The sequence below is a fragment of the Oncorhynchus mykiss genome, chromosome 3 (assembly GCF_057628025.1).
Source record: "Oncorhynchus mykiss isolate SJ-2025 chromosome 3, ASM5762802v1, whole genome shotgun sequence".
NCBI lineage: Eukaryota > Metazoa > Chordata > Actinopteri > Salmoniformes > Salmonidae > Oncorhynchus > Oncorhynchus mykiss.
In genome coordinates this window covers 3,935,001-3,960,666 of record NC_143024.1, presented here as the reverse complement: position 1 = coordinate 3,960,666, position 25,666 = coordinate 3,935,001, and the positions used below count along the sequence as shown (strand labels likewise).

At 49.8% G+C, this 25,666-nt stretch overlaps 1 protein-coding gene across 1 annotated transcript in view; it reads right to left on the bottom strand.

Annotated features, from left to right (window-relative positions):
• LOC149984267 (intermembrane lipid transfer protein VPS13B-like) overlaps window positions 1-25,666 on the bottom strand; it is a 721,339-nt gene that overhangs the window by 269,903 nt on the left and 425,770 nt on the right. Inside the window, 6 exon segments of the mRNA XM_090230526.1 lie at window positions 5,350-5,467; window positions 6,483-6,834; window positions 9,112-9,180; window positions 11,317-11,461; window positions 20,297-20,411; window positions 24,616-24,787. Coding sequence (XP_090086652.1) covers window positions 5,350-5,467; window positions 6,483-6,834; window positions 9,112-9,180; window positions 11,317-11,461; window positions 20,297-20,411; window positions 24,616-24,787 — 971 coding nt within the window.

Below are 25,666 nucleotides of genomic sequence, written 5' to 3'. Positions count from 1 at the left end.
GCTCTGATACTACAGGGCTCCAATACTACAGGGCTCTGATACTACAGGTCTCCGACACTACAGGGCTCCGACACTACAGGGCTCTGATACTACAGGTCTCCGACACTACAGGGCTTTAATACTGGGGGCTCCGATACTACAGGGCTCCGACACTACAAGGCTCCGATACTACAGGGCTCCGATACTACAGGGCTCCGATACTACAGGGCTCCGATACTAAAGGGCTCCGACACTACAGGGCTCCGATACTACAGGGCTCCGACACTACAGGGCTCCGACACTACAGGGCTCCAATACTACAGGGCTCCGATACTACAGGGCTCCGATACTACAGGGCTCCGATACTACAGGGCTCCGACACTACAGGGCTCTGATACTACAGGGCTCCGACACTACAGGGCTCCGACACTACAGGGCTCCGATACTACAGGGCTCCGACACTACAGGGCTCCGATACTACAGGGCTCCGATACTACAGGGCTCCGATACTACAGGGCTCCGACACTACAGGGCTCCGACACTACAGGGCTCCGACACTACAGGGCTCCGACACTACAGGGCTCCGATACTACAGGGCTCCGATACTACAGGTCTCCGATACTACAGGGCTCCGATACTACAGGGCTCCGATACTACAGGGCTCCGATACTACCGGTCTCCGACACTACAGGGCTCCGACACTACAGGGCTCCGACACTACAGGGCTCCGACACTACAGGGCTCCGATACTACAGGGCTCCAATACTACAGGGCTCCGATACTACAGGGCTTAAATACTACAGGGCTCCAATACTACAGGGCTCCAATACTACAGGGCTTTAATACTGGGGGCTCCAATACTACAGGGCTTTAATACTGGGGGCTCCGATACTACAGGGCTCCGATACTACAGGGCTCCGATACTACAGGGCTAAAATACTACAGGGCTCCGATACTACAGGGCTCCGATACTACAGGGCTCCGATACTACAGGGCTCCAATACTGGGGGCTCCAACACTACAGGGCTCCGATACTACAGGGCTCCAATACTACAGGGCTCCAACACTACAGGGCTCCGACACTACAGGGCTCCGATACTACAGGGCTCCGACACTACAGGGCTCCGATACTACAGGGCTCCAATACTACAGGGCTCCGATACTACAGGGCTCCAATACTACAGGGCTCCGACACTACAGGGCTCCAATACTACAGGGCTCCGATACTACAGGGCTCCAATACTACAGGGCTCCGACACTACAGGGCTCCGATACTACAGGGCTCCAATACTACAGGGCTCCGACACTACAGGGCTCCGACACTACAGGGCTCCGATACTACAGGGCTCCAATACTACAGGGCTCCAATACTACAGGGCTAAAATACTACAGGGCTCCAATACTACAGGGCTCCAATACTACAGGGCTTTAATACTGGGGGCTCCAATACTACAGGGCTTTAATACTGGGGGCTCCGATACTACAGGGCTCCGATACTACAGGGCTCCGATACTACAGGGCTAAATTACTACAGGGCTCCGATACTACAGGGCTCCGATACTACAGGGCTCCGATACTACAGGGCTCCAATACTGGGGGCTCCAACACTACAGGGCTCCGATACTACAGGGCTCCAATACTACAGGGCTCCAACACTACAGGGCTCCGACACTACAGGGCTCCGATACTACAGGGCTCCGACACTACAGGGCTCCGATACTACAGGGCTCCAATACTACAGGGCTCCGATACTACAGGGCTCCAATACTACAGGGCTCCGACACTACAGGGCTCCAATACTACAGGGCTCCGATACTACAGGGCTCCAATACTACAGGGCTCCGACACTACAGGGCTCCGATACTACAGGGCTCCAATACTACAGGGCTCCGACACTACAGGGCTCCGATACTACAGGGCTCCGGTACTACAGGGCTCCAATACTACAGGGCTCCGACACTACAGGGCTCCAATACTACAGGGCTCTGATACTACAGGGCTCCGATACTACAGGGCTCCAATACTACAGGGCTCCGACACTACAGGGCTCCAATACTACAGGGCTCCGATACTACAGGGCTCCAATACTACAGGGCTCCGATACTACAGGGCTCCAATACTACAGGGCTCCGACACTACAGGGCTCCGATACTACAGGGCTCCAATACTACAGGGCTCCGACACTACAGGGCTCCGATACTACAGGGCTCCGATACTACAGGGCTCCAATACTACAGGGCTCCGACACTACAGGGCTCCGATACTACAGGGCTCCAAAACTACAGGGCTCCAAAACTACAGGGCTCCGATATTGTGGCTCCAAGCTGCATGCCAGGATTTTCATTAGTGACACGCAGGCAGGGGAAGGATTGGTTTGGAGACTGGAGAGGGAGATCCCCGACCAAACCAACACCATCCACAATGAGGTCTATCTGGTCTGGGTCCAGTTCAATGACACTCATTACTCAACTCACAGTTATGGGTCTTCCCCTTTCTCTCCCTCCTCCCGTCCCCCTCTCTCTCCCTCCTCCCGTCCCCCTCTCTCTCTCTCCATCCGTCCCTCCCTCTCTCTCTCTCCATCCTTCCGTCCCTTTCTTTCTCCCTCCCTCCCTCCCTCCCTCTCCTCCCTCTCTCCCTCCCCTCCCTCTCTCTCTCCCTCCCTCCCTCTCCTCCCTCTCTCTCTCTCTCCCTCCCCTCCCTCTCTCTCTCCCTCCCTCCCTCCCTCCCTCCCTGTCTCCCATGTGTTTATGTCTCTCCCCATCTGACACAGCAACAGTTACAGAAACATCAACAACACGTGGGTGGTTGCCAGGGAGACAGAAACATCAACAACACGTGGGTGGTTGCCAGAGAGACACACAATAACAACATGTTGATGTTACCAGGCTTCATTTAAAATAATGATTATTGTTATCACACACACACACACACACACACACACACACACACAGACGCACGAGCACCCCCCCCCCCCCCCCACACACACACACACAGACACACGAGCACCCCCCCCACCCACCCCCCCACCCCCCACAGAATATCTCTCTCTCATTCATATAGAGAACATTACAGGCAGGCAGACAATTCCTCCATTCTCTCTCTCTCCTCACGCTATCCCTCCCTCTCTCTCCTCCCTCCATTCCTCCCCCTCTTACCTCCCTCCCTCTCTCTCCTCCCTCCCCCTCTTCCCTCCATTCCTCTGCTCCCTCCCTCTCTCCCCCTCCATTCCTCTGCTCCCTCCCTCTCTCCCCCTCCATTCATCTGCTCCCTCCCTCTCTCCCCCTCCATTCCTCTGCTCCCTCCCTCTCTCTCCCTCCATTCCTCTGCTCCCTCCCTCTCTCTCTCCCCCTCCCTCTCCTCCCTCCTCCCTCTGCTCCTTCCATCCCTCCCTCTCTCTCTCCTCCCTCTGCTCCTTCCATCCCTCCCTCTCTCTCTCCTCCCTCCTCCCTCTGCTCCTTCCATCCCTCCCTCTCTCTCTCTCCTCCCTCCTCCCTCCCTCTCTCTCCTCCCTCTGCTCCATATCTCCCTCTCTCTCTCTCCCCCTCCCAAAGGCCCATTGATGTGGTTTCCACACAGCCATGACACAAGCCAGATCACTACAGATCTCTTTTGTCAACAAAATGTGTTTGGTTCAGAATATTCCCCTTCATTCACAGCTTTCCCTCACATGGCAGTGTAGAGGGTTATGTCCCAAAATAGCACCCTATTCCCTGTCCACTGTGGATCCTACGGGCTCTGGTCAAGAGTAGTGCACTTTGTAGTGCACAAGGTGCCATGTGAGACTCATCACCACTTGGGCTGATCTGGGGCCTGTTGTATTAACAGTCGAGTGTTACCGAGGAGACCTGCAACGTGTCACTCAGAAGAACGTTCCGTCATCGTTGCCACGGGAACCTGACAGACCACAATGTGGCGCTCTCACCCCTCCTCCCCACGACAACTCACCCCTCCTCCCCCTGACTCTCACCCCTCCTCCACCCGACTCTCACCCCTCTCCCACCCGACTCTCACCCCTCTCCCATCCGACTCTCACCCCTCTCCCATCCGACTCTCACCCCTCTCCCATCCGACTCTCACCCCTCTCCCATCCGACTCTCACCCCTCTCCCATCCGACTCTCACCCCTCTCCCATCCGACTCTCACCCCTCTCCCATCCGACTCTCACCCCTCTCCCATCCGACTCTCACCCCTCTCCCATCTGACTCTCACCCCTCTCCCATCTGACTCTCACCCCTCTCCCATCTGACTCTCACCCCTCTCCCATCTGACTCTCACCCCTCTCCCATCTGACTCTCACCCCTCTCCCATCTGACTCTCACCCCTCTCCCATCTGACTCTCACCCCTCTCCCATCTGACTCTCACCCCTCTCCCATCTGACTCTCACCCCTCCTCCCCCCCTGACTCTCACCCCTCTCCCATTTGACTCTCACCCCTCTCCCATCTGACTCTCACCCCTCCTCCCCCCCTGACTCTCACCCCTCTCCCATCTGACTCACACCCCTCTCCCATCTGACTCTCACCCCTCTCCCATCTGACTCTCACCCCTCTCCCATCCGACTCTCACCCCTCTCCCATCCGACTCTCACCCCTCTCCCATCCGACTCTCACCCCTCTCCCATCCGACTCTCACCCCTCTCCCATCTGACTCTCACCCCTCTCCCATCTGACTCTCACCCCTCCTCCCCCCCTGACTCTCACCCCTCTCCCATCTGACTCTCATCCCTCTCCCATCTGACTCTCATCCCTCTCCCATCTGACTCTCACCCCTCTCCCACCTGACTCTCACCCCTCTCCCATCTGACTCTCACCCCTCTCCCATCTGACTCTCACCCCTCCTCCCCACGACACTCTCCCGTCTGTCTCTGCCCACGCCTCACCCCGTCTCCCCCATCAGGAGAAAGACTGCTCCCTGGTCTCGTCTCATGGAGACGTTACAGAGCGTGACTTGACGTATGAGACCAGACTCATTTAGAGGGACACTTTAAAATGGATTGTGGTTAGCTGGCTGTGTGTGGTGGAGAGTGGAGAGGAGAGAGGGAGGAGGAATGGAGAGGAGGAGTGGAGGAGAGAGGGAGGAGGAGAGGAGAGAGGGAGGAGTGGAGGGGAGGAGTAGAGGAGAGCGGGAGGAGTGGAGGGGAGAAGTGGATGAGAGAGGGAGGAGTGGAGGAGAAAGGGAGGAGGAGAGGAGAGATGGAGGAGTGGAGGGGAGGAGTGGAGGGGAGAGGGAGGAGGAGAGGAGAGAGGGAGGAGGAAAGGAGAGGAGAGAGGGAGGAGAAGAGGAGTGGAGAGGAGGAGGAGGAGAGGAGAGGAGAGAGGAGGAGAGGAGGAGAGGAGAGAGGGAGGAGAGGTGAGTAGTAGAATAGACTCACTGGTAGATGTCCTTGCGCAGCACGGTTCTAGTCAGAGGGTTATCTGCCTGAGGGGCCACGCTGACAGATCCTATCTTCAGCACCAGAGTGTCCTCTCTCTCTCTCCTCAGCTGGGGTTCTGGGAGACACAACACACAGTGGGTATCAGACCCAGACAGTCCATATACACTTCAGCACCAGAGTGTCCTCTCTCTTTCTCCTCAGCTGGGGTTCTGGGAGACACAACACACAGTGGGTATCAGACCCAGACAGTCCATATACACTTCAGTACCAGAGTGTCCTAAGGAGCCCCCCCTGAGGAGCCCCCCTGAGGAGCCCCCCTAAGGAGCCCCACTGAGGAACAACCCCCCCCCCCCCCCCCCAGGGTTGGAGTTAAAACCTTCAGGAGGGTTTCTCTCCAGGAACAAGGTTGGAGTTAAAACCTCCAGGAGGGTACTCTCTCCAGGAACAAGGTTGGAGTTAAAACCTACAGGAGGGTCTCTCTCCAGGAACAGGGTTGGAGTTAAAACCTACAGGAGGGTCTCTCTCCAGGAACAGGGTTGGAGTTAAAACCTACAGGAGGGTGTCTCTCCAGGAACAGGGTTGGAGTTAAAACCTCCAGGAGGGTCTCTCTCCAGGAACAGGGTTGGAGTTAAAACCTCCAGGAGGGGATTGTACAGTACAACGTCGATCTTCTCTGGCTCAACATCAGAGGCCGTAGCTAGAAAGCCTCAATAAATCAGTGAACATGGCCTTTAAAAGGTCAGTCCGTGGATCCCCTCCTGTCTTACCTGTCTTACCTGTCTTACCTGTCAGTCCAGTCTGTCATGTCTTACCTGTCTTACCTGTCTTACCTGTCTGTCCTGTCTTACCTGTCTTACCTGTCTGTCCTGTCTTACCTGTCAGTCCTGTCTTACCTGTCTTACCTGTCTGTCCTGTCTTACCTGTCTTACCTGTCTGTCCAGTCTGTCCTGTCTGTCCTGTCTTACCTGTCTGTCCTGTCTTACCTGTCTTACCTGTCTGTCCTGTCTGTCCTGTCTTACCTGTGTGTCTGTCCTGTCTGTCCAGTCTGTCCAGTCTGTCCTGTCTTACCTGTGTGTCTGTCCTGTCTGTCCAGTCTTACCTGTGTGTATGTCCTGTCTGTCCAGTCTTACCTGTGTGTCTGTCCTGTCCGTCTGGGTTCCAGGGACAAAACACCCTGATCACCGATGTGTTGACATATAGCAGCGGTAGGCTGCGCGACGTCAGGGCGTGACTTCTCATCGGCTGGCCCGCCGTTTTGCCGAGGTCCCGGTACCGTCGTGGCAGCGAGGCGTGGAACACCCCGGCTACGGTGGCCAGTAGGGGACAGGAGAGGACAAGGTCAAAAGGTTGGGCGGTCAGCAGGATCTCTCTCAGGTAGTGGGGAGACCCGTCAGCCGGGCCCTCCGTCAGCCGCTGGGCCCCGCGAGGATCCGCTCGTTCCAGCCGCGTGGTCAACTTGTGGCGGACGTTTCTGGTGACCGCCTGGGGGAAGGTAATATTTAATATAAATAAATGATATTACTACTACTACTAGTACTACTACTACTAGTAGTAATAATAATGAATACATAATAATACTAATGAATACATAATTATAATAATATTAATAATAATAGTAATACTAATGAATATATAATACTAATAATGCATAACAATGAATGAATAATAAGACTAATGAATACATAATAACACTAATCAATAAATACTAATACTAATGAATAAATAATAAAACTAATGAATACATAATAACACTAATCAATAAATACTAATACTAATGAATAAATAATAAAACTAATGAATACATAATAACACTAATCAATAAATAATAATACTAATGAATAAATAATAAGACTAATGAATAAATAATAACACCAATGCATACATAATAATACTAGTAATACTACTGATACTAATAATAATGAATATACAATAATAAATACAAAATAATAATAAGGATAATGAATATATAATAACAATAATAAATAATAATAATAATATATAATAATAATAATATATAATAATAATAATATATAATAATAATAATAATAATAATAATATATAATAATAATAATAATATATAATAATAATAATATATAATAATAATAATATATAATAATAATATATAATAATAATAATAATATATAATAATAATAATAATAATAATAATATATAATAATAATAATATATAATAATATATAATAATAATAATAATATATAATAATAATAAATAATAATATATAATAATAATAATAATATATAATAATAATAATAATAATAATATATAATAATATATAATAATAATAAATAATAATAATAAATAATAATAATAATATATAATAATAATAATAATAATATATAATAATAATAATATATAATAATAATAAATAATAATATATAATAATAATATATAATAATAATAATAAATAATAATAATAATATATAATAATAATAATAATATATAATAATAATATATAATAATATATAATAATATATAATAATAATAATAATAATAATATATAATATAATATAATAATAATATATAATAATATATAATAATAATAATAATAATAATAATATATAATAATATATAATAATAATATATAATAATAATAAATAATAATAATAAATAATAATAATAATATATAATAATAATAATAATAATATATAATAATAATAATATATAATAATAATAAATAATAATAATAATATATAATAATAATAATATATAATAATAAATAATAATATATAATAATAATAATAATAATAATATATAATAATAATAATATATAATAATATATAATAATAATAATATATAATAATAATAATAATAATATATAATAATAATAAATGATAATAATAATATATAATAATAATATATAATAATAATAATAATATATAATAATAATAATATATAATAATATATAATAATAATAATATATAATAATATATAATAATAATAATAAATGATAATAATAATATATAATAATAATAATTATATATAATAATAATAATATATAATAATATATAATAATAATAATATATAATAATATATAATAATAATAATATATAATAAATGATAATAATAATATATAATAATAATATATAATAATAATAATAATAATAATAATAATAATAATATATAATAATATATAATAATAATAATATATAATAATATATAATAATAATAATATATAATAAATGATAATAATAATATATAATAATAATAATAATAATAATATATAATAATAATAATAAATGATAATAATAATATATAATAATAATATATAATAATAATAATAATATATAATAATAATAATATATAATAATATATAATAATAATAATATATAATAATATATAATAATAATAATAAATGATAATAATAATATATAATAATAATATATAATAATAATAATAATATATAATAATAATAATATATAATAATATATAATAATAATAATATATAATAATATATAATAATATATAATAATAATAATATATAATAATAATATATAATAATAATATATAATAATAATAATATATAATAATATATAATAATAATAATATATAATAATATATAATAATAATAATATATAATAAATGATAATAATAATATATAATAATAATAATATATAATAATAATAATATATAATAATAATAATATATATAATAACAATAATATATAATAGTAATAATAATAATAATTAATACATAATAATATCAACAACAACAATAATAACTATTGTAATAATAATTGTAACCTGGGTGTATGTGATGGACAGGAATCCGTGCTGCTGGTGGGAGGAAACCTCCAGGACCTTGGCTGCTGTCTGATTGGTGGGGAGGTGGAGGAGGTGGAGACAACAGGTTCACAGTGGAACACCACATAAACACTAACTGAGACACATTAAACCAACTCCTGGACTACAATGGATCCTCTCCAGTCAAAGACCAGAGCTTTAAGGTAACACTTCCTATGAACAGTCTCCTGATACACCAATGCCACACTCATAAAGACCCCTACTGGGCCCATAGGGCTCTGGTCTAATGGAGTGCACTACTGGGCCCATAGGGCTCTGGTCTAATGTAGTGCACTACTGGGTCCATAGGGCTCTGGTCTAATGGAGTGCACTACTGGGCCCATAGGGCTCTGGTCTAATGTAGTGCACTACTGGGCCCATAGGGCTCTGGTCTAATGTAGTGCACTACTGGGTCCATAGGGCTCTGGCCTAATGTAGTGCACTACTGGGCCCATAGGGCTCTGGTCTAATGTAGTGCACTACTGGGCCCATAGGGCTCTGGTCTAATGTAGTGCACTACTGGGTCCATAGGGCTCTGGTCTAATGTAGTGCACTACTGGGTCCATAGGTGACTGATCCCAGGCCTGTACTGTATGTGACTGATCCCAGACCTGTACTGTATGTTACTGATCCCAGGCCTGTACTGTATGTTACTGTCTAACAGGCCTGTACTGTATGTGACTGATCCCAGGCCTGTACTGTATGTGACTGATCCCAGACCTGTACTGTATGTGACTGATCCCAGGCCTGTACTGTATGTGACTGATCCCAGGCCTGTACTGTATGTGACTGATCCCAGACCTGTACGGTATGTGACTGATCCCAGACCTGTACTGTATGTGACTGATCCCAGACCTGTACTGTATGTGACTGATCCCAGGCCTGTACTGTATGTGACTGATCCCAGGCCTGTACTGTATGTAACTGATCCCAAGCCTGTACTGTATGTAACTGATCCCAGACCTGTACTGTATGTAACTGATCCCAGGCCTGTACTGTATGTGACTGATCCCAGGCCTGTACTGTATGTGACTGATCCCAGGCCTGTACTGTATGTGACTGATCCCAGGCCTGTACTGTATGTGACTGTCTAACAGGCCTGTACTGTATGTGACTGATCCCAGGCCTGTACTGTATGTTACTGATCCCAGACCTGTAGTGTATGTGACTGATCCCAGGCCTGTACTGTATGTGACTGATCCCAGGCCTGTTCTGTATGTGACTGATCCCAGGCCTGTACTGTATGTGACTGATCCCAGGCCTGTACTGTATGTGACTGATCCCAGGCCTGTACTGTATGTGACTGTCTAACAGGCCTGTACTGTATGTGACTGATCCCAGGCCTGTACTGTATGTGACTGATCCCAGGCCTGTACTGTATGTGACTGATCCCAGGCCTGTACTCAGTTAGCCACGCTGAAGCTAAAAATGTATCAATATATCTGTCTGGTCTCTAAATGAAACCAGTTTAACTCCGTAGCGGATACCAGGCGTCTTCTGGAGGGCCGTACCTCTTAACAACAAGGAAGTAAATTAAGTTAAGTTCAAGTTAAACAATATCTCTGATTTACACGCAACATCTATCTACTGTTAACAATCTTAAAACGGTTGATTTGCACAAATTCATTACCGACGAAAATATTTCAATTTTACAATACAAGTGAAAGAAAATGCCGTTGAATTACGAGGAGGGCGATTGGTTAAAGAGATAAGAAGCAATGCCAAGAAAAAGTAGAGCTCTTTTCCACATCAATCACAAGAGTTTGGGCTTTCATCAACCTTTCATCAACCTTTCATCAACCTTTCATCAACCTTTCATCAACAGGGAGAACAAGTTGAATACCTCACGGCCATTGTGTAGGCCTTCGTACTTATCGTATGAACAACAGGTTGAATTTAAAACCAATCTATGGAGGAGAGATTTGACCTCTAACCCTCAGAACCAGGATGTAACTGGAGTTATTACTCCCTGTACAGGTGATGATTCACATCGCCCTCCAAAAGCCAAATCTGAGGTCGATTCAGTCCACTCGGAAGTCCTGGCTTCTGGGATGGCACTAAACTGAAGCATGATGGGAGTTAAACAGGCTAGTTGGTTAAAACCCCACTATGACCAAGGTTGATGAGAACTCAGAGAGCTAAAGAGGAAACGGTCTGTGTTCTTACAGGCGGAACGAAGCCAGAGAGGTGGCTGAAGGAGTCCTGTTTGCTGACGGGTCGAACCAACACCGTACGTCTGTTCAGCTTATCAGTACAAGACAGGACAACCCCTCCACAGCGGCCCACTGCAAGACCAGACCCCTCCTCTGGACTGGAGGGGGGGATCAGAGAGGGGGGAGATGTAAACAGATGAGGAGGGGGGGACAAGAGAGAGAAAGGAGGAGAGATAGAGGGGAGGGAGGGGACAGAAGTAAAGAAATACAAATCAATAAGACTGGATTAAAAAGAGATGTGACGATTAGATTTTTTTTCTTCTGCAAAACAAAATAAGAGAAGAACCGAACAAATCAAATTAGTTTTCTGTCCTTTAGCTTGAAGCATCAGGATCGTTGAGGGATGGCCTTATGCTGACACACTTCCTGCCGGGCGGCTGACACACTTCCTGCCGGGCGGCTGACACACTTCCTGCCGGGCCGGCGGGCAGGTAACAGAACAACGAGATAGAAACGTGTTCAACAGATATGATATATCTGTCATGTATAAGAAGGGATCGTCATCGTGGACAACTTTAATCAGTACATTTCTGTCTGAAACATTTAGGAACACGTCACCCTTCCCGAACACAGCCCCGTTGTTGATGTGTATATTTAGTCAGAGACCCTCTGGGCAGCAGGCGACAGCACAAAGCCATCTCTCCAACCACTGTGACATCATCACCCCGGGACAGGAGGACTGGGGACCCCGTGTCACAGAAACACTGATTCCATTAGATTAGAGCCACATAATCACAGTTTCAACCTGATTCCATTAGATGATTATAGCAGATCAGAGCAACTGGGGGGGGGGGGGGGGGACACACACACACACCCAGAACACCAACCTCTTACTGTCATCATATCTCTTCATAGACAGACAACTGGTCACCTCATTCTGGGCCTTCAAGAACCTTTTTACATCTGTCAAATAGGTTTCATGATACATGATGTTGTTTAAACTGTGTGTCTCTGAGTCCCCCCCCCCCCCCCCCCCCCCCCCCCAACGTCTCTCCAGTGGTCAGAGTAGAGATGTCATTGGCCTAGCTAGGTTAAGAGAAGAGCAGATATATCTGGGCGGGTCGGGTCGGTCAACGGGAGCAGAGCGGCAGGCTGCTCTAGACGAAGGCCTCACCACAGACGTGTCCTTGGACTGTAGGACGACTCCTTCATGACGGACCCAGCAGCCCTCACCAGGCCTGGAACACATAGTATCACACTGTACCTAATATAACGACCCAGCAGCCCTCACCAGGCCTGGAACACATAGTATCACACTGTACCTAATATAACGACCCAGCAGCCCTCACCAGGCCTGGAACACATAGCATCACACTGTACCTAATATAACGACCCAGCAGCCCTCACCAGGCCTGGAACACATAGCATCACACTGTGCCTAATATAACGACCCAGCAGCCCTCACCAGGCCTGGAACACATAGCATCACACTGTACCTAATATAACGACCCAGCAGCCCTCACCAGGCCTGGAACACATAGTATCACACTGTACCTAATATAACGACCCAGCAGCCCTCACCAGGCCTGGAACACATAGTATCACACTGTACCTAATATAACGACCCAGCAGCCCTCACCAGGCCTGGAACACATAGCATCACACTGTGCCTAATATAACGACCCAGCAGCCCTCACCAGGCCTGGAACACATAGCATCACACTGTACCTAATATAACGACCCAGCAGCCCTCACCAGGCCTGGAACACATAGCATCACACTGTACCTAATATAACGACCCAGCAGCCCTCACCAGGCCTGGAACACATAGTATCACACTGTACCTAATATAACGACCCAGCAGCCCTCACCAGGCCTGGAACACATAGTATCACACTGTACCTAATATAACGACCCAGCAGCCCTCACCAGGCCTGGAACACATAGCATCACACTGTGCCTAATATAACGACCCAGCAGCCCTCACCAGGCCTGGAACACATAGCATCACACTGTACCTAATATAACGACCCAGCAGCCCTCACCAGGCCTGGAACACATAGTATCACACTGTACCTAATATAACGACCCAGCAGCCCTCACCAGGCCTGGAACACATAGTATCACACTGTACCTAATATAACGACCCAGCAGCCCTCACCAGGCCTGGAACACATAGTATCACACTGTACCTAATATAACGACCCAGCAGCCCTCACCAGGCCTGGAACACATAGCATCACACTGTACCTAATATAACGACCCAGCAGCCCTCACCAGGCCTGGAACACATAGTATCACACTGTACCTAATATAACTACCCAGCAGCCCTCACCAGGCCTGGAACACATAGTATCACACTGTACCTAATATAACGACACTTACCCAGCAGCCCTCACCAGGCCTGGAACACATAGTATCACACTGTACCTAATATAACGACCCAGCAGCCCTCACCAGGCCTGGAACACATAGTATCACACTGTACCTAATATAACGACCCAGCAGCCCTCACCAGGCCTGGAACATATAGCATCACACTGTACCTAATATAACGACCCAGCAGCCCTCACCAGGCCTGGAACACATAGTATCACACTGTACCTAATATAACGACCCAGCAGCCCTCACCAGGCCTGGAACACATAGCATCACACTGTACCTAATATAACGACCCAGCAGCCCTCACCAGGCCTGGAACACATAGTATCACACTGTACCTAATATAACTACCCAGCAGCCCTCACCAGGCCTGGAACACATAGTATCACACTGTACCTAATATAACGACACTTACCCAGCAGCCCTCACCAGGCCTGGAACACATAGTATCACACTGTACCTAATATAACGACCCAGCAGCCCTCACCAGGCCTGGAACACATAGTATCACACTGTACCTAATATAACGACCCAGCAGCCCTCACCAGGCCTGGAACATATAGCATCACACTGTACCTAATATAACGACCCAGCAGCCCTCACCAGGCCTGGAACACATAGTATCACACTGTACCTAATATAACGACCCAGCAGCCCTCACCAGGCCTGGAACATATAGCATCACACTGTACCTAATATAACGACCCAGCAGCCCTCACCAGGCCTGGAACACATAGTATCACACTGTACCTAATATAACGACCCAGCAGCCCTCACCAGGCCTGGAACACATAGTATCACACTGTACCTAATATAACGACCCAGCAGCCCTCACCAGGCCTGGAATACATAGCATCACACTGTACCTAATATAACGACCCAGCAGCCCTCACCAGGCCTGGAACACATAGTATCACACTGTACCTAATATAACGACCCAGCAGCCCTCACCAGGCCTGGAACATATAGCATCACACTGTACCTAATATAACGACCCAGCAGCCCTCACCAGGCCTGGAACACATAGTATCACACTGTACCTAATATAACGACCCAGCAGCCCTCACCAGGCCTGGAACACATAGTATCACACTGTACCTAATATAACGACCCAGCAGCCCTCACCAGGCCTGGAACACATAGCATCACACTGTACCTAATATAACGACCCAGCAGCCCTCACCAGGCCTGGAACACATAGCATCACACTGTACCTAATATAACGACCCAGCAGCCCTCACCAGGCCTGGAACACATAGTATCACACTGTACCTAATATAACGACCCAGCAGCCCTCACCAGGCCTGGAACACATAGTATCACACTGTGCCTAATATAACGACCCAGCAGCCCTCACCAGGCCTGGAACACATAGTATCACACTGTGCCTAATATAACGACCCAGCAGCCCTCACCAGGCCTGGAATACATAGTATCACACTGTACCTAATATAACGACCCAGCAGCCCTCACCAGGCCTGGAACACATAGTATCACACTGTACCTAATATAACGACCCAGCAGCCCTCACCAGGCCTGGAACACATAGCATCACACTGTACCTAATATAACGACCCAGCAGCCCTCACCAGGCCTGGAACACATAGCATCACACTGTACCTAATATAACGACCCAGCAGCCCTCACCAGGCCTGGAACACATAGCATCACACTGTACCTAATATAACGACCCAGCAGCCCTCACCAGGCCTGGAACACATAGTATCACACTGTACACTGACCCCTGGCTTTAAACAATGACCACTGGCTTTAAACACGGACCCCTGGCTTTAAACACTGACCCCTACCTTTAAACCCTGACCCCTGCCTTTAAACCCTGACCCCTGCCTTTAAACACAGACAACGACAAATCATTAGACATTGATCCATTCAGACGGAGCAGGAACCAAGAGGACGAGATCAGATCAGGATAACAGCTGTACATGATGATACATGGGTTTCTACAGGACCACCTGAGGACTAGAAACAAGATGAACTAAAGAGGACACCAAGAAGACGAAAAGAGCAGAGAAAAGACGAGGAGAAGATAAGATAAGAGAAAAAAGAGAAGAGAAGAGAAGAGAAGAGAAAAGAAAAGAATAGAAGAGAAGAGAAAAACGAAAAGACAAGAGACGTAAGGGGGGGCAACGCTAGCTAAGAACACAGAGAAGAGAAGAGAAATGGGAGAAGAGAAGCGAAGCGAATAGACCTGGGAGAAGAGAAGAAAAGAGAAGCGGCAGCCAGACAGAAAGACAAGAACACGACAGCGAAAAGAACAGCCTCTCGAAGAGAAGAGAAGCGGCTCAGCTACGCACCTCGCCGCGCCCGCCCTCGCCCTGGGGAAGCAAAGAAAGAGCGAGCAGAGCTCTCCTCTCCTCTCCTCTCCCCCTCTCCTCCTCTCCTCTCATCTCCCCCCTCCCCCTCCTCTCCTCTCCTCTCCTCTCCTCTCCTCTCCTCTCCTCTCCCCTCCCCTCCTCTCCTCTCCCCTCCCCTCCCCTCTCCTCTCATCTCCCCCCTCCCCTCCTCTCCTCTCCTCTCCTCTCCCCTCCCCTCCTCTCCTCTCCTCTCCTCTCCTCTCCTCTCCCCTCCTCTCCTCCCCTCACCTCTCCCCTCCCCTCCTCTCCTCTCCCCTCCCCTCCCCTCCCCTCACCTCCTCTCCTCTCCTCTCCCCTCCCCTCACCTCACCTCTCCTCTCCCCTCCACTCCCATGTCTCCTCCCCTCCCCTCTCCTCTCCTCTCATCTCCCCCCTCCCCTCCCCTCCTCTCCTCTCCTCTCCTCTCCTCTCCTCTCCTCCTCCTCTCATCTCCTCTCCTCCTCTCCTCTCCTCTCCTTTCTCCCATGTGTTTCAGTACGGCGAAGAATAGATCAATTAATTACTGTCACTGGAGAGAACAGTACGTGTTGGGAGGGAGGGAGGGAGGGAGGGAGGGAGGGAGGGAGGGAGAAGAAAGGAAAGAGGAGGAGATGACTATAGGAGGGTTAAACATGCACAGCACATTTATGGCACAGCTTCTTGCCAATATTTTAACATCTGCAATTTCAATGGAAGAGCCCTCTCATAGCTCCATCCCCAGCCCTCTCATAGCTCCAGCCCCCTCTCTCATAGCTCCATCCCCAGCCCTCTCATAGCTCCAACCCCAGCCCCCTCTCTCATAGCTCCATCCCCAGCCCTCTCATAGCTCCAACCCCCTCTCTCATAGCTCCATCCCCAGCCCTCTCATAGCTCCAACCCCAGCCCCCTCTCTCATAGCTCCATCCCCAGCCCCCTCTCTCATAGCTCCATCCTCTCTCTCATAGCTCCAACCCCAGCCCTCACTCTCATAGCTCCATCGCCAGCCCCCTCTCTCTCATAGCTCCATCCCCAGCCCCCTCTCTCATAGCTCCATCCCCAGCCCTCTCATAGCTCCATCCCCAGCCCTCTCATAGCTCCATCCCCAGCCCCCTCTCTCATAGCTCCATCCCCAGCCCTCTCATAGCTCCAACCCCAGCCCCCTCTCTCATAGCTCCATCCCCAGCCCCCTCTCTCAGGAGGAGAGAGATGACTATAGGAGGGTTAAACATGCACAGCACATTTATGGCACAGCTTCTTGCCAATATTTTAACATCTGCAATTTCAATGGAAGAGCCCTCTCATAGCTCCATCCCCAGCCCTCTCATAGCTCCAGCCCCCTCTCTCATAGCTCCATCCCCAGCCCTCTCATAGCTCCATCCCCAGCCCCTCTCATAGCTCCAGCCCCCTCTCTCATAGCTCCATCCCCAGCCCTCTCATAGCTCCAACCCCAGCCCCCTCTCTCATAGCTCCATCCCCAGCCCTCTCATAGCTCCAACCCCCTCTCTCATAGCTCCATCCCCAGCCCTCTCATAGCTCCAACCCCAGCCCCCTCTCTCATAGCTCCATCCCCAGCCCCCTCTCTCATAGCTCCATCCTCTCTCTCATAGCTCCAACCCCAGCCCTCACTCTCATAGCTCCATCGCCAGCCCCCTCTCTCTCATAGCTCCATCCCCAGCCCCCTCTCTCATAGCTCCATCCCCAGCCCTCTCATAGCTCCATCCCCAGCCCTCTCATAGCTCCATCCCCAGCCCCCTCTCTCATAGCTCCATCCCCAGCCCTCTCATAGCTCCAACCCCAGCCCCCTCTCTCATAGCTCCATCCCCAGCCCCCTCTCTCATAGCTCCATCCCAAGCCCCCTCTCTCATAGCTCAATCCTCTCTCTCATAGCTCCAACCCCAGCCCTCTCTCTCATAGCTCCATCCTCTCTCTCATAGCTCCAACCCCAGCCCCCTCTCTCTCATAGCTCCATTCCCAGCACCCTCTCTCATAGCTCCATCCTCTCTCTCATAGCTCCAACCCCAGCCCCCTCTCTCATAGTTCCATCCTCCCTTTCATAGCTCCAACCCCAGCCCCCTATCTCATAGCTCCATCCCCAGCCCCCCTCTCTCATAGCTCCAACCCCAGCCCCCTATCTCATAGCTCCCATCCTCTCTCTCATAGCTCCATCCCCAGGACCCCTCTCTCATAGCTCCATCCCCAGCCCTCTCTCTCATAGCTCCATCCTCTCTCTCATAGCTCCATCCTCTCTCTCATAGCTCCATCCCCAGGACCCCTCTCTCATAGCTCCATCCCCAGCCCTCTCTCTCATAGCTCCATCCTCTCTCTCATAGCTCCATCCTCTCTCTCATAGCTCCATCCCCAGGACCCCTCTCTCATAGCTCCATCCCCAGCCCTCTCTCTCATAGCTCCATCCTCTCTCTCATAGCTCCAACCCCAGCCCTGTCTCTCATAGCTCCATCCTCTCTCTCATAGCTCCATCCCCAGCCCCCTCTCTCATAGCTCCATCCCCAGCCCTCTCTCTCATAGCTCCATCCCCAGCCCTCTTTCTCATAGCTCCATCCTCTCTCTCATAGCTCCATCCCCAGGACCCCTCTCTCATAGCTCCATCCCCAGCCCCCTCTCTCATAGCTCCATCCCCAGCCCTCTCTCTCATAGCTCCATCCCCAGCCCTCTCTCTCATAGCTCCAACCACAGCCCTCTCTCACATAGCTCCATCCCCTGCCCCCATCTCTCTCATAGCTCCAACCCCAGCCCCCTCTCTCATAGCTCCATACCCCCAGCCCTCTCTCTCATAGCTACATCCTCTCTCTCATAGCTCCATCCCCAGGACCCCTCTCTCATAGCTCCATCCCCAGCCCCCTCTCTCATAGCTCCATCCCCAGCCCCCCCCCCTCTCATAGCTCCATCCCCAGCCCCCCCCCTCTCTCATAGCTCCATCCCCAGCCCCCTCTCTCATAGCTCCAACCCCAGCCCTCTCTCATAGCTCCATCCTCTCTCTCATAGCTCCATCCCCAGCCCCCTCTCTCATAGCTCAATCCCCAGCCCCCTCTCTTATAGCTCAATCCCCAGCCCCCTCTCTCATAGCTCTTCTGTCTCTGAGGGACGAGACATGACACTCACTGGCTGAGGGATGGGACATGATGCTCGTTGGCTGAGGGACATGACAGGACACTCACTGGCTGAGGGACGGGACATGATGCTCGTTGGCTGAGGGACATGACATGACACTCACTGGCTGAGGGACGGGACATGATGCTCGTTGGCTGAGGGACGGGACATGACAGGACACTCACTGGCTGAGGGACGGGACATGATGCTCGTTGGCTGAGGGACGGGACATGACATGACACTCACTGGCTGAGGGACGGGACATGATGCTCGACGTTGGCTGAGGGACGGGACATGACAGGACACTCACTGGCTCAGGGACGGGACATGACAGGACACTCACTGGCTGAGGGACGGGACATGATGCTCGTTGGCTGAGGGACATGACATGACACTCACTGGCTGAGGGACGGGACATGATGCTCTCGTGGCTGAGGGACATGACATGACACTCACTGGCTGAGGGACGGGACATGACAGGACACTCACTGTCTGAGGGACGGGACATGATGCTCGTTGGCTGAGGGACATGACATGACACTCACTGGCTGAGGGACGGGACATGATGCTCGTTGGCTGAGGGACATGACAGGACACTCACTGGCTCAGGGACGGGACATGATGGGAAACACCACCATTGTGACCAGACAGGAACACAGAGACAGGAGACACAGAGACAGGAACACAGAGACAGGAACACAGAGACAGGAACACAGAGACAGGAACACAGAGGAACAGGAACACAGAGACAGGAACACAGAGACAGGAACACAGAGACAGGAACACAGAGACAGGAACACAGAGACAGGAACACAGAGGAACAGGAACACAGAGACAGGAACACAGAGACAGGAACACAGAGACAGGAACACAGAGACAGGAACACAGAGACAGGAACACAGAGACAGGAACACAGAGACAGGAACACAGAGACAGGAACACAGAGACAGGAACACAGAGACAGGAACACAGAGACAGGAACACAGAGACAGGAACACAGAGACAGGAACACAGAGAAACATGAACACAGAGAAACATGAACACAGAGAAACATGAACACAGAGACAGGAACACAGAGCCAGGAACACAGAGGAGCACAGAGGAACAGGAACACAGAGCCAGGACTGAGACAGCCTGTCCTGTCAGGATCCAGGAGACATCTGGATGTACCTGGTCTGGTACTGGTCCATGTTGAAGCTGCCCACTTTACATTTAATCTTGGTGTAGACATCCTGAACATCTACTGACGCACTGAGATCCTCAGCCTCACTGATCACACAGATCTCTGGAGAGAGAGGGGGTGGGGAGGGGAGGGAGGGAGTGAGGGAGGGAGGGAGAGAGGGAGGGAGGGAGGGAGGGAGGGAGGGAGGGAGGGAGAGAGAGAGAGGGGGGAGAGGAAGAGGGAGAGGGGAGGGGGAGAGGGAGTGAGAGGGGGGGAGAGAGGGAGAGAAAGGGAGAGAGGGGGGAGGAGGGGGGGGGTGAGAGGGAGGGGGGAGAGGGAGGGGGAAAGAGGGATAGGGAGAGAGGGAGAGAGGGAGAGAGAGATAGAGAGAGGGAGAGAGAGAGAGATAGAGAGAGGGAGAGAGAGAGAGATAGAGAGAGGGAGAGATGAAGAGGGAGAGAGAGAGGGGGGAGAGAGAGAGGTGGAGAGAGGGAGAGAGAGAGGGGGGTGAGGGAGAGGGAGTGGGGGAGAGAGAGTAAGTGAGAGAGGGGTAGGGAGAGGGAAAAAGAGCAGGAGAGGGAAGGGGGAGGGAGGGAGAGAGGGATGGGGAGAGAGGGAGGGGGAGAGAGAGGGAGGGGGGAGAGAGAGGGAGAGAGAGACAGGGAAAGAGAGAGGGGGATAGAGGGGGAGGGGGAGGAGGAGGGGGGGAGAGAGAGTTCAGTTAGTGGGATACAGATGATGTGTGTTGCCTGACATGCGTATGACTATGTGTGTTTGTGATTAGTGTATTTCTCTGGGCGCGGCCCTAACCCCTATCCAGACCCTGGTCAAACACACGTTCATGAATCAACTGTAGACCTCTTACTGGGAGTGAACCCAGTCGGAGACGATGGTCACACAGAACTGCTCTGAGCCAAAGCCTCCTGAGCTTGTCTTCCAGCCCGGCAAACAGGACAGTGCTTATGGATATCTTGAATTTCCTCTGGCCTGCTGTCGTAGGGTTGAAACAGCCGGTTCGCCTGTCTGAACATACTCTAAACTCCGCCCATCTCTAAACTCCGCCCATCTCACTCGAGATAGAAATCACTGGCTCCGCCCATCTCACTCGAGATAGAAATCACTGGCTCCACCCATCTCAATCGAGATAGAAATCACTGGCTCCGCCCATCTCACTCGAGATAGAAATCACTGGCTCCGCCCATCTCACTCGAGATAGAAATCACTGGCTCCGCCCATCTCACTCCAGATAGAAATCACTGGCTCGCCCATCTCACTCCAGATAGAAATCACTGGTTCTGCCCATCTCACTCGAGATAGAAATCACTGGCTCCGCCCATCTCACTCGAGATAGAAATCACTGGCTCCGCCCATCTCACTCGAGATAGAAATCACTGGCTCCGCCCATCTCACTCCAGATAGAAATCACTGGCTCCGCCCATCTCACTCGAGATGAGAATCACTGGCTCCGCCCATCTCACTCGAGATAGAAATCACTGGCTCCGCCCATCTCACTCGAGATAGAAATCACTGGCTCCGCCCATCTCACTCCAGATAGAAATCACTGGCTACACAAGCAGAGGAGAAAGTAGTGGGTTTTTAACAAACACCAACGAAACAACTACCAAAACCCAAACTACTCAACACCTGGGGGTCACGCCACTCTCTCCACACTAACAGAGACCCGGGTCAGAGCCCAAACTACTCAACACCTGGGGGTAACGACCACTCTCTCCACACTAACAGAGACCCGGGTCAGAGCCCAAACTACTCAACACCTGGGGGTAACGACCACTCTCTCCACACTAACAGAGACCCGGGTCAGAGCCCAAACTACTCAACACCTGGGGGTAACGACCACTCTCTCCACACTAACAGAGACCCGGGTCAGAGCCCCAAACTACTCAACACCTGGGGGTCACGACCACTCTCTCCACACTAACAGAGACCCGGGTCAGAGCCCAAACTACTCAACACCTGGGGGTAACGACCACTCTCTCCACACTAACAGAGACCCAGGTCAGAGCCCAAACTACTCAACACCTGGGGGTAACGACCACTCTCTCCACACTAACAGAGACCTAGGTCAGAGCCCAAACTACTCAACACCTGGGGGTAACGACCACTCTCTCCACACTAACAGAGACCCGGGTCAGAGCCCAAACTACTCAACACCTGGGGGTAACGACCACTTCTCCACACTAACAGAGACCCAGGGGTCAGAGCCCAAACTACTCAACACCTTGGGGGTAACGACCACTCTCTCCACACTAACAGAGACCCAGGTCAGAGCCCAAACAGGACCCCAACATTATCCGTCCTCAGAAACATATTTCATATCTGTTCAGTCGTCCTCCAACGACTCCGTGAAAATACGTGGCGATTATCTAATGGCTGTTGGGATTCTACCTCACATGGCTGATATTAAGGCCTTATCCACTGTAAAGCCGTGTGTGTGTGTGTGTGTGTGTGTGTGTATATATGTGTGTGTGTGTGTGTGTGTGTGTATATATGTGTGTGTGTGTGTGTGTGTATATTAAGTCCTCATCAGCGTAACAGGATGTTGTGAAGTTGAACCATCTCTGTGAGGTCCTCCCAGCGTTTCACCATAGAGATCTCTGAGCCCAGCTATCTGGATGACAGATGTTTAATTCTTCATCTACCTCTTCATCACCACACTGAATCTACTGAGAGGAGGGGAGGGGGGTCCTAGAGGAGGGGAGGGGGTCCTAGAGGAGGGGAGGGGGGTCCTAGAGGAGGGGAGGAGTTTTCTAGATGGAGGGGAGGGGGCTCCTAGAGGAGGGGAGGGGGCTCCTAGAGGAGGGGAGGGGGCTCCTAGAGGAGGGGAGGGGGGCTACTAGAGGAGGGGAGGGGGGTCCTAGAGGAGGGGGCTCCTAGAGGAGGGGAGGGGGCTACTAGAGGAGGGGAGGGGCTACTAGAGGAGGGGAGGGGGGTCCTAGAGGAGGGGAGGGGGGTCCTAGAGGAGGGGAGGGGGCTCCTAGAGGAGGGGAGGGGGCTCCTAGAGGAGGGGAGGGGGCTACTAGAGGAGGGGAGGGGGGTCCTAGAGGAGGGGAGGGGGCTCCTAGAGGAGGGGAGGGGGGTCCTAGAGGAGGAGAGGGGGGTTCTAGAGGAGGGGGAGGAGGCTCCTAGAGGAGGGGAGGGGGGTCCTAGAGGAGGGGAGGGGGGTCCTAGAGGAGGGGAGGGGGTCCTAGGAGGGAGGGGGGTCCTAGAGGAGGAGAGGGGGTCCTAGAGGAGGAGAGGGGGCTCCTAGAGGAGGGGAGGGGGGTCCTAGAGGAGGAGAGGGGGGTTCTAGAGGAGGGGAGGAGGCTCCTAGAGGAGGGGAGGGGGGTCCTAGAGGAGGGGAGGGGGGTCCTAGAGGAGGGAGGTGGTCCTAGAGGAGGGGAGGGTGGTCCTAGAGGAGGCGAGGGGGCTCCTAGAGAATCATCCCTTCACTATGCTCTCCCCTCCCTTTCTCCCTCCCCTTCACTTTCTCCCTCCTGAATGACACCCAGATTACAGGAAGACTGAAGGACACCCAGATTACAGGAAGACTGGATGACACCCAGATTACAGGAAGACTGGATGACACCCAGATTACAGGAAGACTGAATGACACCCAGATTACAGGAAGACTGAATGACACCCAGATTACAGGAAGACTGAATGACACCCAGATTACAGGAAGACTGAATGACACCCAGATTACAGGAAGACTGAATGACTCCCAGATTACAGGAAGACTGAATGACACCCAGATTACAGGAAGACTGAATGACACAAAGATTACAGGAAGACTGAATGACACCCAGATTACAGGAAGACTGAAGGACACCCAGATTACAGGAAGACTGAATGACACCCAGATTACAGGAAGACTGAATGACACCCAGATTACAGGAAGACTGAATGACACCCAGATTACAGGAAGACTGAATGACACCCAGATTACAGGAAGACTGAAGGACACCCAGATTACAGGAAGACTGAATGACACCCAGATTACAGGAAGACTGAAGGACACCCAGATTACAGGAAGACTGAATGACACCCAGATTACAGGAAGACTGAAGGACACCCAGATTACAGGAAGACTGAATGACACCCAGATTACAGGAATGACTGAATGACACCCAGATTACAGGAAGACTGAATGACTCCAGTATGGGAGCAGGTCTGAGTGAGACAAAACTACAAATTTAACAAATCTAACTTTTAATGCACCTCATAAGAGAATCGTTGGGAATCGGCGTGAATAAAATAAACACGTTAAATAGTGTTTACTTTAGTTTCAGTATTTGATGTACTGCCGTGTTGTAAGGGAACCAGGTACCTGTGTTTTTGGCGTTGGGGTCGGGAGCGAACAGCTTGACGGTGACCTTGGTCAGCATCCACTGCATCCAGAGGCTGACCTTCCCGCTGGCGCCCCCTATACTGCTGGTCTTCTGCTCCAGGGTCACCGCGTCGGAGAACGGAGAGTCATCACCCGCTGGAACAGAGTCACCCTGGGAGGAACAACACAACGCTGGGTTCACAGTAGGAGAGTCATCATCACTACTTGATGAGTCCTGTCTCTTTCCCTCCTCGGTGTCAGTAACCAGGGAAACCTCTCTCCGTCAGTTCAGTAATGGAGACTGATATGAGTTAAGTGTTTGTCAGGTTTGAGTGTGAAACAGACGAGGATCACAAAAACAAAAATGATATTCTGAGACAGATTAACAACTAACGAGAATAAGATCAGAACATGTCCCCTCGTCTCCACGACAACACGTCAGAGCAGCGCTGCTTTTCCTAGTGACATCAGTGTGTGGTTCGTGGAGCATGGGGAGAAGGGACATTGGGGGGGGGAGAAGGGACATTGGGGGAGAAGGGACATTGGGAGGGGAGAAGGGACATTGGGGGGGGGGAGAAGGGACATTGGGGGAAGAAGGGACATTGGGAGGGGAGAAGGGAGAAGGAACATTGGGGGGGGGGGGGGGAAGGGACATTGGGGGGAGAAGGGACATTTGGGGGGGAGAAGGGACATTGGGGGGAGAAGGGACATTGGGAGGGGAGAAGGGACATTGGGGGGAGATGGGACATTGGGGGGGAGAAGGGAGAAGGGACATTGCGGGGGAGACATTGGGGGGGAGAAGGGACATTGGGGGGAGAAGGGACATTGGGGGGAGAAGGGAGAAGGGACATTTGAGGGTCAAAGAAGGGACATTGGGGGGGGAGAGAGACATTGGGGGGTGAGAGACATTGGGGGGGAGAGACATTGGGGGGGATACATTGGGGGGAGAAGGGACATTGGGGGGAGAAGGGACATTTGGGGGTCGAAGAAGGGACATTGGGGGGGAGAAGGGACATTGGGGGGGAGAAGGGACACTGGGGGGGAGAAGGGA